Source organism: Hylaeus volcanicus, chromosome 2 (genome assembly GCF_026283585.1).
Source record: "Hylaeus volcanicus isolate JK05 chromosome 2, UHH_iyHylVolc1.0_haploid, whole genome shotgun sequence".
NCBI lineage: Eukaryota > Metazoa > Arthropoda > Insecta > Hymenoptera > Colletidae > Hylaeus > Hylaeus volcanicus.
Window position 1 is genome coordinate 28,038,997 of NC_071977.1, and position 15,444 is coordinate 28,054,440.

The following is a 15,444-nucleotide window of genomic DNA, read 5'->3' on the forward strand; positions in this document are numbered from 1 at the left end:
TATCTGTCTCGAGTACGGCAATAACCGTGCACGCTGTTACTAAAATTAAACCGTGTCACCGGCTATCGCGCGGTTAAAGGGCTCTCTCGGCTGTAAATAAAACAGAAAAAGAATAATTATCCGCGTCGCACCAGGCTGATCAAGAAACTGGTAGAAGAAAGAAAACCGAAATTACTAACCGGTGAAACTTGTTGGGTCCGAGACGTGTTCCAGTATGTTATTCTAAAAATATAACTGCGCGGAACGAGTCCGTCCAGTAGTTTTGTCGTTAACTCGTTGGAACAAATGTGAGTCTTTCGCGCGTGGTCGCCCAAGAATTTCATACGCTTGGAAAATCACCGTCAGAGACGACTAAGGTCCTTGTCTACGATAGAAACAAACGTCGAATGATAAACGAACTGCGAAGATCTAATGTGGACGTTGATCCGAGGATCGTGGGTTCGAATCTCCGTGCCTTAATTTCGTTTACCTTCCTACAATTTTATATTGCGGTCTTCCTTTCCCAATTTCATAGCAATCAATTTCATTATCGATTCCCCGCTATTTTGTTAGAAATGTTTATCTACTATAGTAAAATGCACCGCTTCGATACATAATTAGTGAAAAATTCCATTTTTCGTTTACTCGCTTATACCTGTTTCACGATCATCGGCACGACTTCAAACAGCTACATCTAGAACATAATCGCGGCACCGTGCGATAAAACGTCGGTAGACGCCGCCTAATGGCATTAAACGATCACGGAATATTCAAGCGAAGTTCCTGCGTCGATTCGGTGTTGCGGTAGTTAATGGTCGATCGCCGATCGAACTGAAAATGACAAAATAATGAGACGATCGCGCGTTAAAGCACGACCGAACGATCGGGAGTCGGAACAAACATCACGGCAAGTCGTTGCAGTTTATTTCCGCCACGCTGCACCATACAGCCGAGCTCGTTTTTGCAGCCAAGGAAATGGCCGCTTTACGTCTGCCGCGATCGAACGATTGGACCATCAGAAGAAAAGTGTCCTACAGATTTTGATGAAAAATATAAAAATAAGTGGATCAGCAAAAGAAGTTATGCGGAGTGTGCAAAGTGGAAGAAGAAAGTACGTTTCTGTGACATTTTTAGATGTTGGAGAGATCGATTCCAGAAAGAACCGAACTCGGTTACGACGTGCGCAATCTAAACAAACCCATCAGTTTCATTTACTGAATGATTGTAGGGAGTCAGTACGAATAGATAAGAGCTTGGAAATGGTTCTTGGGGATGAAGGTGACGGGGTGGTATGGATGAAGAATGTGTTGAAAGAAAGAGTGAGGAAAGAGAAGCAAAAGTTCTTCCTTATGTAAAAAATTACAAGGAATAAATTATCTATCTATCTATACAAATATTCATAAATTATCATAATTATGTTTATGTGCATGTAAAAAACCTGTGGGTTAGTGGAATCTGAATGGTAGATGGTCGAGTGGGTTCGACGCGAGATCGACAGGCGTACAAAGGGCCGAACACCGCAGAAAACGTGTCCCTTTTCGTACGGTCGGTTCGTTTCTGACAGGGAATCCGAGATGAGGGACGTTCACAAAAATCGAGGCGTTTCGTTTTTTGTCCTTTCTCGTCTCTTTCTTCCTCCGCCTTCGTCGAAACAACGTTGTAACCTGACTCATAGCGAGGCTGTTCGCGCGCCTCGGAGTTAACACGAATTATCCTAGGTGGCCGGTCCCCGCGGGAGATGATTGATAACTCTCTTGTAAGGCGTTATCAGCCGTGCCGTGCACGTTGTTATGTTCACGTCAGAAACGTGACGCTGATAGACGGGCCCGCTCTCCTCTCTCCTTCCCGTTAACTCTTCCATCCCTCCAGTCCCGCGAGCTCGTTTCTTCCTCTGTCCGCGTAAGTGCCTCCACGCGACCTGTTGCCGTTAATTCGAACTTACACGCCGGCGTGTTAAAATCCCTTTTCTTCCCTTGTACGACGCTCCTCTGTCTCTCTGGCTCGTCCCATTTCACGCGATTCTCTCGGCATCGGTTAGTGGAATGGAAACTTGTCCTCCGGAGCGTCGAGGGGTTGAATATCCCATCGCGAGGACATTCGAATAATGATACGGTGGAGTCTCGATCGTCGCGTGACAGGTTTATTGCGATGCGCTGACAAGTGGAAGAGACGACAGAAAGTGAAATTACTGGTAACTGTAGGTATCGAAGATGTGTTGTGCAAATGGGATTTCTTTTCATTGCATGAACTTTGATTATCACAGAAATCAACCACTGCCTACTCCGAAGGCAATCCTACTCTATCAATATATGAATCTTACTAGATGTTTTTATTATAAATCTCTTAAGAACGCATATAAAAACCTTTAAAGCAAAATATCTCACGAACGAAGGCCCATTTGACGACTCCATAGGGTGTTATTAAAAAAGCGACTCCAACATCCGTGGCCCTCGTCTTGTAAGACTACACGTTTTAAATGAAAAAAACTTAACCAAACCCAAGGAAACCTAAAAGCAAAGATGTGACCGAGGTACAGATCACTTTCTTATACCTAATTTTAAATCCGCAAGTCGTGAATCAACTGGCTACGTGATTCGTCGCCCAATTCGTGCAACATCGGTAGATCGTTTGCTGCTAGGTACCAACCTCATACTCCAGGAGCTTCCCAAGGAATCAGGGTCGAACAAAGAGCTAGAGTTGCTAAGCAAACGCTCCCAAACACCATGACGCGAAAGGCGCACGACTCCGGCGTTGCCTGGTCACTCTATGGTCACGATCGAGTGGATCTAGCGGTGAATTCTCAGGGTCGAGTGCCGACAACGGATTACTAGCGTCCCTCTTTTCCTCTCGAACGAACCCTTTCGTGTCCTCTCTGTCGCGAACAATCGGAACATCGACGAGCTCAAACACGCGTGCGTGTTTCTGCACGACGCGACGAATACAATAAACGGGGCACAATAACGCCTTTAGGAGCGCCTATGCCGAGAGCAGTCCGGAGAGTGTATCCGAAACGAATCGAACCTTTGTCTGCCGTGTCTCCCAAACCAACTCGAGCTCCCTCGGGTGTGCGATGAATCAAAGTGAGCATGCAGCGTCGAGGAAGTCGTCCGGGATGGAACGCTAGGAAAGGGGGTTTCTTCGTGAATTTTTGTCACGAATACCGTGGGTAATAGCTTGTTTCAAATGTTGCTTGTTTAGTTATGGACACATCGAGAATGCGTATGTGTTTTGTAAAAGGTTGGAAAATGTTCGAACCTGGGGTTTATGGATATTTTAATTCTACGAATTCGAAAGAAGAGATAGTAAGACGTAAAAAAAGGAATAAATGTTGAAAATTTGTTTAATAATACCCGTTGCAATAAGAGCATGATATCTTAATGAATTTAAAGTAACAGCGAAGAAAGAACCTTGAAGGAATTTTATTTGCCTTTCCATGCAACTGAGTAGGATCCAATTAACGATGGAGGCAAATCCCAGTACTATTTGCATTCGTGAGTAGCACGTATCCCTGAAGAATCCAATTTCTCTCAACACCCTGCAAACTGCCACATCTCCGATAGCAGTCAATATCGCTAAGACGACATAGCTGGACGTCTAGACCAGACATAAAAGCCCAAGGTCTTAATTAACCTGCATAAAGGCAGGTTAGGACAAACTGGCCCGATCGCGACTGCTTCGCCAATTGTAGGATAGCAAACACTGATTACTGCAAATGTGCATTCCCCTTGCCACGTAAAGCGAAGTAAGTGCTCGTTCCGCCTCCTCTCGCCGCCTACCGCGGACTCGTCCTGACTAAATTGCGCCTCTGCCTCCCCTATTTACGATTCCAGGGGCAGTAAAGCAAACGGCGGCGACTCGTTCCGCGGAAAATGCTCGCGGTTAAGCGGTAAATCAGGCACCGAGCAAAAGCGTTTCATTAAAGGATTAAGATATCTCCGCGAATCGTCAGGAGCTGCTCGCTAATGAGCGCCGCGAACGGAATAATCGTCGCGAGCTCGTACATTGACCGCGGCGAGAGCGAGAGAAACCGAGTCGCCAACTGTGAGAATCGCGGGACGAACGGACCGAGAATTGGTTGAATAGCCCTGCTCCGCTACAGAGGAGAGACGGTTCGCGGAAAATCGTTCGAATCGAGCCGCGAAACGTCTTACAAGCGAGCCCGTCCAGTACGAGTTGCCAGACTACTCGCGAACGTTGCTACATCAGCGATCTCGAACTCTTCGCGCCTGTTCTTCGATCTGCAATGTATGCTATTATCGAGGGCTGATCGAATTTATATGGGCGCCCTAATCTTTCGTTACGAGGTAACGGACGTTTTTCGTAATGTGAAACTGAAATATCTTCCCATATTCTCACCCCTAGTATATTAAGGTATTTTTCATCATTTTATAAAGTAAACTCGAGTATGTTCACATTACCTCCAGTTTCTCAATGCGATTACCGCTTCGCGATCTCCATGGAACAAATAAAATATTCTTTATCCATATATTGAAATTTCATTCTCAATTTTATTAAGCTACTGACACCTAATAAAGGGACACTTTCCCTTAGGGGAAAGGGGCTTATGACAAATACATAAGCGACACTTTCGGTGTCGACCATGCGGGATGCAAATGCCTCAGGCATCTCATCGAACATTATGGAGTTCCTCTATCCTTTTAACCATCCTATCCTTTCAAATAAATTCAAGTACGCCCATACGACCCCCAGTTTTCCAATGCAATCATCGTTTCGATCCTCAGAGTAGAATATTCGGTACCGAAACTTCATTTTCAATTTTATTAAACGACGAAAGAGTTGAACCAGCGCGGTGCATACGTCTTGGAGGCGGTCTCGCGTCCACGGGAACATAATTTCGACTCTCGTTCCACGCGAGCAGAGGCGGTTCCACGCCGAAAACGAAGGGGAGCCTTTCGGTTAGGCGCGCCGCAGAGATAATACCGAGGCACTCGCGTAATAAAGCTGCGACGCGTCCCGCTGCGCGGAAACCGGACGCGGCGAGCGCAGCCGCGGCCCAATTACCGTCCGTCCTCGCGAACCCAACACGCGAGCGACTCCCGAGTCAATTTATTCGGGAACGTCCCCGGGTATTTGTCCCAGCGGGTGGCTCGTGGAAGCATTCGGAAGTAGCCTGATCGGGTTTGCGAGAGATTGTCGTGGTCACGTGACGTTTCTCATTCTCCCTGAATGGTTGGCTGTTAAGAAAAAGGATTATTGCGGAGGAGGGTTGCTTGGAGCAAATTAACGTGGCTTCTTCGAGGATCGGTACAATGTAGGTGGAATTAAATCTGCTAGTGAAGGTGCCTTTTGATTGGTTGCTTGTCTACAGTGAAATGTGGGTCTGCGATAGGTGAGAAGTGACGAATGAGGAATTTTAAGTAAATGAGTTGCGATTGATCTCTAGATGGTCCACCTCTGGAGATTCGCGTAACTACGAAATTCTGACTATTGCTGTGTCGTTACATTTAGAAGATGTGCGACGGACTTTCCCGATTCTGAAAGTTAAGACGAGCTTGTGGATTTTTTCGTGATTAATGCCATTAATGGTGTCTAATGTGATTGGATAAGAGTGTTTTTCTAGTGTAAATGTGATAAATTCTCATCTCTATCTCTATAGAGTGGGTCTCTACCCACTGGCCCTCCTATATTGCATAATTTCTTATCTCTTTGTCGCTCGACAACTCATCTCTGTAGGGGCTCGTTGGCCCCCCTCTAGCTCGGGTTCCTCGGGGTTGCTAAGCCTGTACTGCAGCTTACAAGAACACAGCTACAACCCCTGAGGACTCGACTAGATAAATGCAACGTTTGGGTCTCGATTTCTCGACTTTGACAGCGGCTGAATAAACTTTCGCGATAATTAATAACAGTGTTCCCAACGATCTAAAATCTCCTGATGTTTCAAAGAGATTTGTTTTCAGAAAATAAGGGCGCAAACATTTGAATCTTAATTGTTAGTCTCCTAAAGTTAAGTGTAATTTATTATGATAGAATTAAGACCTATACAACAAGCATTGATGTTTCTCGTTTAACCTGGTACCCTCTGCTTTGTTTACAGAAGCTCCCGGCGAACTAGGATGGGTGCTCACCCTAGTGATAGTGTCCCTAGTGTCGGCTGGCATCGGCGCCGTGGTGATGGTGACGCTTCTCCACTGTCGGAGGTCAGTACGATTCCGTAAGTCCATAATTCCTTAACCATCGCGAGCGAGCCAGCCTCCGAGCGCGCAATCCGATTCAATCTTCGACCTGGAACGGAGAAATTTATACGTTTATTCGCGGAATCTCGAATTGAAATATGAGAACGTAAACAGCTGCGCGCACGGTCGGTTTCCGCGCGGGAGATTGCCTTCGAAATCCGTACGAAGGGCGCAGGCATCCCGATACGGATCGGCGATCAAGATCCGCGAAACGATCGCGGTTTAGCCTGGGCTCCTCGCGCTCGATTGCCCGGCCGATTCCCCTTAAATTACCACCTACCCGCAATGCATCAAAATCGAGAGAACCGAGTCGTAATAAGGAAGGCGGGGAACCGGTCGCTAACTAGATCGGATCCGATCCGAATCCGTGGTGTGACAAGACAAAAAACCCGCAGAGGAAACAATGAAAAAAGCCACGGACGGAGAAGACAGCCGTAACTACGGCCAGCCCTTCGTTCCACCGTGACGAGAAAATCGAGGATCTTTATAGCGATCCACTTCCTCCGACGATCGAGACAAAGACTCGTATTCAGAGCGCGGTTAACGCAAACTTTTATCGCCGTTACTTCTCGCGTCGAGATTTTAATGACTTGTCGGCTAGAACATGGTTACAAAACCACAACAGATCGGTCATTATACAGGCTGGCTTCTCTGGGTACACCATTTTTGAAAAATATGAACGCCCAGTAAGTCCGTGACAATTTTGAGACTTACTTTAAACTCGTTTCAACGTACACGATTATTCAAACGAACCATTCCCTTGAAATTATCCAATCTTTCGACGAGTTCAGTTTCTGATAGATTTGTGTTTTCTGTTGCAGGATGAAGAGCGCTGGTGGCAGAGGTAAGGATTATTATAAACCCGGTGTTCTTATGGGTCACCTCGTAGTTGTTTCGGGTTGCGTTTATTAACGCGGCTGATAGGCTTACGTTTAAGCTGCTTATCGAGGTTACAGTTAATGTAGCCACGTATACGTCCTGTTATTATTGGAATCCTCTATCGGCGCGATTTACGTTTCGTAGCCGTTTATTTGCTCGGGATAATAAATTACCGCATTACCGCGCTAACGCCCAGATTAGGATCAGCCGTTGGTCAGAAAATTGCCCGCCGCAAAATTATGCGATCGGTGGCTCGTTCAGGAAAATCGCATTCCTCTTTAAGAGTACCACTGCGCGCGTTGTCGTACCGTCGTTGAAATGCAACCGAAAATTACCAAGCAATTATCGAAATCGAAAAATGCGAAACCTTGTGCGACCGGTGTTGCGTGCGTTCCGAATAATTGCGCTCCGATTATGCGAAATTGGGACAATAGGCATGTCAATCGAAGCGTGCCGAGAGTATAGCAGTAGCGCTGACAGGACACGTTGGAAATAGTTCGTAATTATACCAGTTCCCTGCCGGGATATCGGTTCGCTGTTCCACCTTTTCTACGGTGCCCTTGTCGCTCGTTAAAATATGATATCCGCCCCCTAATAATTCCTTTTTGAAGTCCCCTTTGTGAATATTCCGTGAAACCTTATCTGAACTCAAAAGGCCACGTGTGCTGACACCGAACCGCCATCGATGAAAGGGATTCAAATTCTTTCGAGAGAACCTGGCTGTAACGTGCTTGTGTAACGCATAATGATCGCAATTCAGCAATGGACACACTTCCGCGATATGCTTCGGTACCTTTCGTATTAAATTCTTGTGTGCTAAATCTCATTGAGAAATTTTAATAATCCTAATGGTATCCGACTACCACGCAGAGAACCCGGGTTCGAATCCTGGATGTCCGCTCCAATTTTTCAAGGTATGGTTAATTAGATGCATCGAAAGCCTGTGGCTTAAAAATAAGAAGTGATGAAAAAATTAAGATAACGACGACCAAGATGGTATATAAAAAAGAAAATGTACACGATAAGTGAAATATGGACGAAGAGAAAGTAGCTCCCATGCACTATAAAATAAACAACCGAACTTCCACAAAACAATCTACTGTCCTCCACGTGTGCCCATATCGTCCTGTCTACTTCCTGCACGTACGTTATGTGACCACGAAACAAAGCAGGTACGAAGACGCTCGCTTAACAAGTAAGACTACCTCCAGCCCAGGAAATCAGCACCAGTTAGGACACCTACGAGCGCCCCAGACGAATGGCTCGAGGCTTCCCAGAAGCGAAACAGACGAATCGATCCGATTCCTCGGAACGAGGTGAAAGACGGAAATAGAAGATGAACCGACACGTAGCGAGAGCCAAGGTCCGAGGACGTATCCGGATGTCGTCTCCCGCGACGTTACTGCCCAGCGCCCAGGGGTCTCGTTGCGTCGATAGAAAGACACACGAGCCTCACACAGCCGCGCGACGTCGATTGGTGCAAACGAGATGCATAGTAGAGCCGTGGCGTCGAGTGTCAGCGTCGATTGGAGTTTAATTAGTTCGCATAATGAAAGCCCCTCACGGCGGTACAGTCAGCCAGGCTACCGTTGGCTCTTCGTGCACGTAAAGGGTACCGGAGCGGTGCGACGGACGGGCGACATAAAGGACAGTGAAACGCGTCTAATTAACTTTCTGATTTAAAATCACCCGCGGCACGATACGATCAACGAACTGGGAACGAAAGGAGACGCGAAGGAGGGAAGAAAGAGGAAGAAGGGACGGCAGAGAGGTGGGGACGAGGGCAGGTTACTACCAGGACGGGATACAAGGGTCACTCGAATTAATTATCCAACACTCGTTTTACCAAACCTCCCTGGACTCTGTCGTCGATCTCCACCGATCCACGATTTGCCTCTTAAGTGCCTTTCACACCGAAACGTCGTGACCGCTCCCGAGGACGCGGGGCAGGCGCCAGAGGCGTCTATTTAGCAGACGCCGTCTGCACGCTCCGCCGTAGAAAGGTGCAGTAGGTGGCATTATTTTCTGAGACAACGATTGTCCGACCGATCGCAGAGGTTAAGCGAGGCTTGGGTTAAGCCTAGCGTGCGAAGCTAACATTTGAATGGCTGACTAATTGGCGATACCGTTCGTGAAAATCGAGTTGAATGTATCTTCGAACGTTAGATTGGTCGACGAGGGAAAAAATATTTCGAATCATTGGTGAAATCCTATTTAAATTTCTTTGTCAGTTGGGACATGTGTCGCTCCAAAGACGCCTCAAAGAATAAAGCGACAAAACACTTTTATACGAACCCCAACTCAACCATACCAATTACTATCCAGAAGAGTACGCCTTCAACGGCAGCCTCGGCAAATCATATCCCGAATCCCTTTATATGATTTTAACCACCATCTATACGCGTTTCCTGTTTATTCTCAAGAAGTCGCAAAGACTCGAACCCTTTGAATCGCCTCTAGATTTCTATCAATTACATTAAAACCGCAATGGCCATTGTCGCGGGCTGAACGTATTCGCCGTGGGTTTACTTATCCGACGTGTATGTAAACTTGTCAGCATTGAAATTATAGCTGTACTCGCGTGCGGATGTAATTGGAATTCAGCTTGGAAAGTACACGGGCGGCAAGTTCGTTAAATAAACGACGCGCGGACTTTGCGCGCGCGAGCCAGGCGAGCAATTTCATAGCTCGCGAAGAAGAAAAAAAATGAAAAAAAAGAGGAACGAATTAATGAAACTTGGTTCGAAGTGTACAACCGTCGGGTTAAGAATCGCCGCGTAGAATGCCAACGGACAAGAGAGGCGTTAATGGACGGCTGAAAGAGGCGGTTGCGCAAAAAAGACGAGAGCCCGTACACGATGGGTTCCCGTACGATCGGCGGGACACAATGGCGATTCGAGGCCCGAGTAGAATAGGTGAATCGAATGCTTTAATCGGCTTATCGCGCGTTCCCCCGACCGATACGCCGAATCAGCTGCTGCACCCTGAAAGACTCAACGACAGGATCGTGCGCGTTCGTTGAAAGCTCTCGTATTCTTGACCGGTTTTTACGCATTCGAATGTTGAGCCGGTGTGAGGCACTTAACGCGTAATATTTTGTAAAGGGAGTGTCGTTCGCTAGATATAATTCTTGATTATTTCGACTGGCCCTGTCGTTAGCGTAGATCATTATTCGGTCTGGAATTGCGGGAGCTTTCTTCGTATACTGGTCACGATACGTGTCTTTATGTTTGCTTTTTTCTTAACCTAGTCGTATTCTATTGTAATCCTATGTTTAAATGTTTAAATCTTGCTCTCTATGCTCTATGCTCTCTTGCTCATTTACTGGTTATATTTCCTTTGCTCTCCTTTGAAAAATGAGTACTCCAACCCAATACCCACGAAGACGTCGTCCTGAAATTCAGATTAACAACGTTGAACGCCCATACACGAGCGACGGTGCTTTCCACCGAATGACTACAAAAATTAATCCTGAAAGTTAAGTGTTACGGAAAATGAATTTGAATGAAATACCTAAACTTCGACGAAATTACAATAATAAATGTTTGATTATGTAGTTTTTAGTAGTCTGTAAATAAAATTTTTATCACAGTACAAATTTTCAACGGTGTTAGTCTGACAGTCAACGTATTAAGAATAATTACTTCAGCGATGAATCATTATTCTTCGCTTTGAAACACTCGGTAACCTTTCCCCTAATTCCACGAGCCTGTCGAAGTCGGCGAGGTCGTTAACTCGGTAAATGATTACCAGAATCCTACCGGAGCTGGGAACACATTCACCCGTCACGAGATTTCACAAAAAACCGCGCTCAACGTACAATTTTCTCGCTTCGCCGGAAATCTTTTTGACGTAACGACGCCTGAAAACGAATCGGGGTCGACCGCGTTCGTAGCTCCCTGGATCGGGCCCTGCGGCCACGCGGAGAGCTGCCCCAGGAAATAGAATACGGGCCCTCGGATCACCTAGCCGAGGAGAGGAGATCCCTCCCTTCTGTCCCTTCCGCTGACACGACACGCCACGATTTTCACGCGTCCCGTTCGCCGTCCAATTAATATTCGAACCATCTAATACGGTAGATCACGCGGGGTAACGCGTCCACGGAAGGGCGACGCGAAGCGACAGGCTGGAAAAGGAACGGATCCGATTACCTCTCACCTCGTCCGGTAGGTGGGAACGATGACGTAAACGCGGTGGAAGCCACCGCGCGCCGATTCGCAAACACGGTTGTTGGTCGTTTTCAGAAACTGATCTTGTCGCGTGTTATTTTATTATTTGTTTCCTAAATTATTCTTGTGTCGAAGTAAAAGATAAAACGGACCATAAATGACGTAAAAATATGTGGAGTTTTCTCAAAAGAACTCAATCCTGAGAACCACCCTTATCGATGAGTGTCGGTTCTCAGCCTCTACCCTCGTTTCTTCGTCGCTTGGAAACATTGAAATGTACCCGATAATGGGCCGCCGTCGTTGAGATACATACATTAACCGACGCGTGAAAAAAGTTCTCGATCGACGCTGGACCCTCTCGTCCAGCCATTACCAGGTAATCCCGCGGACGTTGCATAGATCCTAATTATGCAAATTGCGATGTAACGTCTTGTTATAAATACACCGGGAACGCCGGTGCCCCGTGAGACAGAATTAAATTTCTCCTCGGGTACACGTCACCCTGCTTTTCATTCCGGGACGTCAGAGGCGCATCAACGATTATTCTCGCGAGCTTCTTGGAAGAAGAAGAAAATAGCGTCTAGACGAGGCACAGGTAGAAGTGGAGATTGTGCTCGTTGCACAACGGTTGGACGGTGGTGTAAGGGCACCGCGATAAACGAGAACCAGTCTCTCTATCTTCTGGCAAGTGACAGCCGCCAAGGCGCGTCGCGCGAGCCTTCGCCGACCAGGACGACGAAAACCACCGAGAGATCGGGACGACGAAGAAGACCACGGCTACGAACGACGGCGGAGCTTCGTACGTGCGTAGGTTATGAGGTACCACCAACGTGAAAGAGCGAGACACCGCCATGGGATTCCCATAATCTCGTTTTTTCTCTGGAGCATTCTCATGCCTACTTACCGCGAGGCGGCACTTCTGATCTATGAATTCCGAATTCCTTTTTTTTTTATTTTCTACCGCTCTGTCCTGCCCTTCCTGCCTTTCTCCTTCTGCCCTTTCCTTCTCCTCTGCCCGCCGGTGCTCCCATACCATCCACCCCGAACCACGCCGCGTTTCTATGAGGGCCACGATGACGGCACGATGACGGGCGCACAATAAGGTCATACAGAAAGCAGCCGTTTTTTTCCGCTCTGTCTCTCTCCATCCATACGCGAGCTCATGTCATAATGCGGTGATTCGCGTTCGCGTGTGTGCGTGAAGGATATACACCCTATACAGGGTGTCCCGGGAGATTCTTCCTGCAAAAACCAGTAGAAATTATGGAGTAAAACTTTTTTTTACGTGGACCTCCGTTATGGAGAAGAACAGCTTTGATAATCTGTTACTCGATGCATTTCCATTTTTGACGTTGGAAATCGTAAACGCTTTTATTACATGTCGGTTCGGTACCGATCGCTTCGCGTACCGTGCCGGAGCTCTTACGGAATCGGCTTTTGTTCTCCAACGTCACAACGCGTTCTTTTCTGCCGCGAGCAATCTAAACAAACCATATATACACGTCAGTCGCAAAGAAATTGTTTACCACTTCAAATTTATACGTTGCTCTGAGAATCGCTATTCCCTACGATTACTGGGACACCCTGTACAGGAGTATCTATGCCCGCGACCCTGCAGCCCTGTAAGAACCCGCGAGTGGCAGCCTGTAACGTAACAGGATTCCCCTGTCGGTGCTCACCTGGCACTTCACGAGCTTCGTCTCGATTCGTAGGTCCTCGAGCCTTCATCGGTTGAAACTCGAGCACGACTCGCGCTGGCGATCCCGACAACGGATTTTCCGAAGGGACAAGCCTCAACGACCTGCCTTTTTGTTTCTGTTCCAGCGGGCTGCTGCGGCGTCGGCGTCGAGGACTCGAACGCTCAGGAAGCCGGTGGTCCAGGTGGCGGAGGCGGGTCTGGCGGTGGCGTGGCCGTTATACCTGATCGACCACCCCTCGAATTAGACAAGCTGCCGCCTTATCACGACGTCGCGCCTAGTCCTGGTACGTATCCCTAAGCACTCCATTTGTCGCCGCTCAGGCGCGATAAATCCAATCGATACAACTCGGATACAAATTTAGACATTAGAATTAACATACCAGACAGAAAGAATTACCGAGAAAAGAAAAGAATTTATTGGAATGGGATCACTGCAAGATGGAATCGCTTTGCATCGATGGAAATTCATATTAGAACTGCGAAAGGACTCCATTTTAAAGAAACCAATGACCCGGTATCGACGATCATATTCTACTGTAACTCGTATTTACGGTATCATAATAGTGTGTCAGGCATTTTCAGATATTGCCAAATTTTCTCGTAGTAAATTAGTAGTTCGTTTGCTAAAACGACATTTACTAGTAAAGTAGAAATAGCGATCGTTGATAGATTCCTTTACGCGCGGATCATCGATGACGGACATACCTACTGAAAGGATACCGTGTGACGCAGAGCGTTTAATAAATAGATCGTCATCCTTGTAGCGAAGGAATGCCAGTGTCCGTAATCGTTGATCAACGCGTTTAACAAAACTGGCGCATGTCGTTCTATCGATTCATGGGATTTGATTCAAGGGCACAATGTGTGGTCGTGGTTAGGCTCGCGACGCGGCGGCGGTACGCCAGGAGTCGTCACGACGCCTCTGACTCTTCCGCAACACAGAAGGGCCATGAATCTCCCCGTGGAGAACCATTACACCCACATGCAGACGGACGAAGCGCTCTACGCAGAACTGGACTCGCAGGCCGCGAGCTACGCGAGCGATCTTCAGCTACAAATGAGAGGAAGCTCGACGTACGGTACAACTTCCGGCGGCCAGGACGACGAATACCACGAGCTGGACGCCGCGAGGTTACATCGTCATTACGGCGGAGGCAACGAGGACGTATCATTACAGAGGGACACGCTCCGTACGCGGCACAGTAAAAGGTAAATTCATCCTCGTAATCGACCTCTATGCAACTGGTCATGTACGAAACACCCAACTCTTTTCGTTTTGCTTAACACTTTAACTGTCTCCCTATTTAGAAAGAGCGAACAATTTAAAATAGGACTTGCTAGTTTAATATACACGGTGTTCCAGTAGCTGAGACGATTCTGAACCACAGTTTCCTTTGCAAAAATGTCGGATGGTTTCGAATTCAAAAACGAAGCACCATCCGACATTTTTGCAAAGGAAATTGTGGTTCAGAATCGTCTCAGCTACCTTCCCTTTCCGATTCTTACGCTAATCCCTGTGTATTAAACTAGAAGTATGTCGTTGAATTCTTCTTGATGTCAGCTACATCTTCGTAAAAACATATGTAGCACCATCAACCATCAACTTGTATACTAGGAACATACATATCAACATCACTCATCAGTCAATCAGTAAAAAATTAAGTTATCGTAAACTAGAATTTTTTTAAATACCATTTTGAATTAATTTTATCGCGAAGTGCATTTTAGAATTTACAATAATCGAATGACTTTAGTTAAGGACATATCCTATTAAACAAACTTTTAATGACATCACATCAAATATTTCGTTGAATATCACCGATTCCTTAATATATCTTCACGAATTATTTCTAAACAGCTATTATACATTCTAGCAAGACAGCTATTGCATAATGGCCGATCTCAGATATGGCGAGTAACGTTTCCTTATCTGTATTTTCGAATATAAAATACATCGTTCCCACCTCTTATCTGCTATTAAAGATATAGAAATTGGTATTGGCTTTTTCGGTATGCAAATCACAGACATTCGTGGGTCTCGGGAAAGGTGACAGCTGGCTAATCGTTCATTCAGATAAGGCTCGACTAATTGCCATGCGAGATTTTTCATCAAATTGAGACGAGAAATATCCATAGGCATTTATTGCAGCATTATTTAGCATTTCAAATGGGATAACCATTGGCCATCTACGCGTTCATCAACTTCGAGACGGGACAATGTAATAAACACCGCTAGCAGCCTCTTAATGGAGATTAAACTGATGAGTGGGTTCACTGTGACCTCGTGACGCCAATTGAGCGTTAATGGAACTACGCACTTTTTGTGTACATTGTTGACATCGTGACGAATTCAATGACCAACATAGCATGGCGTTCAAATCGACCTTGAGTACGTACAAACATAAATTTATGTACCCACAATTCGCAATAACAGAGAATTGCACTTGCTCGAGTATCAGATACCATTTTATCGTAGTCGCTTGCTATTTTACTTTGTTTCTAGTCCCACAGAAAATACTATTCC

At 46.4% G+C, this 15,444-nt stretch overlaps 2 protein-coding genes across 2 annotated transcripts in view; one reads left to right on the forward strand and one right to left on the reverse strand.

Moving 5' to 3' along the window:
• LOC128872978 (L-lactate dehydrogenase-like) overlaps nucleotides 1–15,444 on the reverse strand; it is a 206,730-nt gene that overhangs the window by 186,123 nt on the left and 5,163 nt on the right. The window contains exon 2 of the mRNA XM_054116208.1: nucleotides 6,066–6,222. The gene's annotated coding sequence lies outside the window, so the exon portion shown is untranslated. The remainder of the gene's footprint in view (nucleotides 1–6,065; nucleotides 6,223–15,444) is intronic.
• LOC128872977 (uncharacterized) overlaps nucleotides 1–15,444 on the forward strand; it is a 101,971-nt gene that overhangs the window by 81,433 nt on the left and 5,094 nt on the right. Inside the window, exons 3-6 of the mRNA XM_054116205.1 lie at nucleotides 6,035–6,137; nucleotides 6,995–7,017; nucleotides 13,046–13,204; nucleotides 13,775–14,129. Coding sequence (XP_053972180.1) covers nucleotides 6,035–6,137; nucleotides 6,995–7,017; nucleotides 13,046–13,204; nucleotides 13,775–14,129 — 640 coding nt within the window. The remainder of the gene's footprint in view (nucleotides 1–6,034; nucleotides 6,138–6,994; nucleotides 7,018–13,045; nucleotides 13,205–13,774; nucleotides 14,130–15,444) is intronic.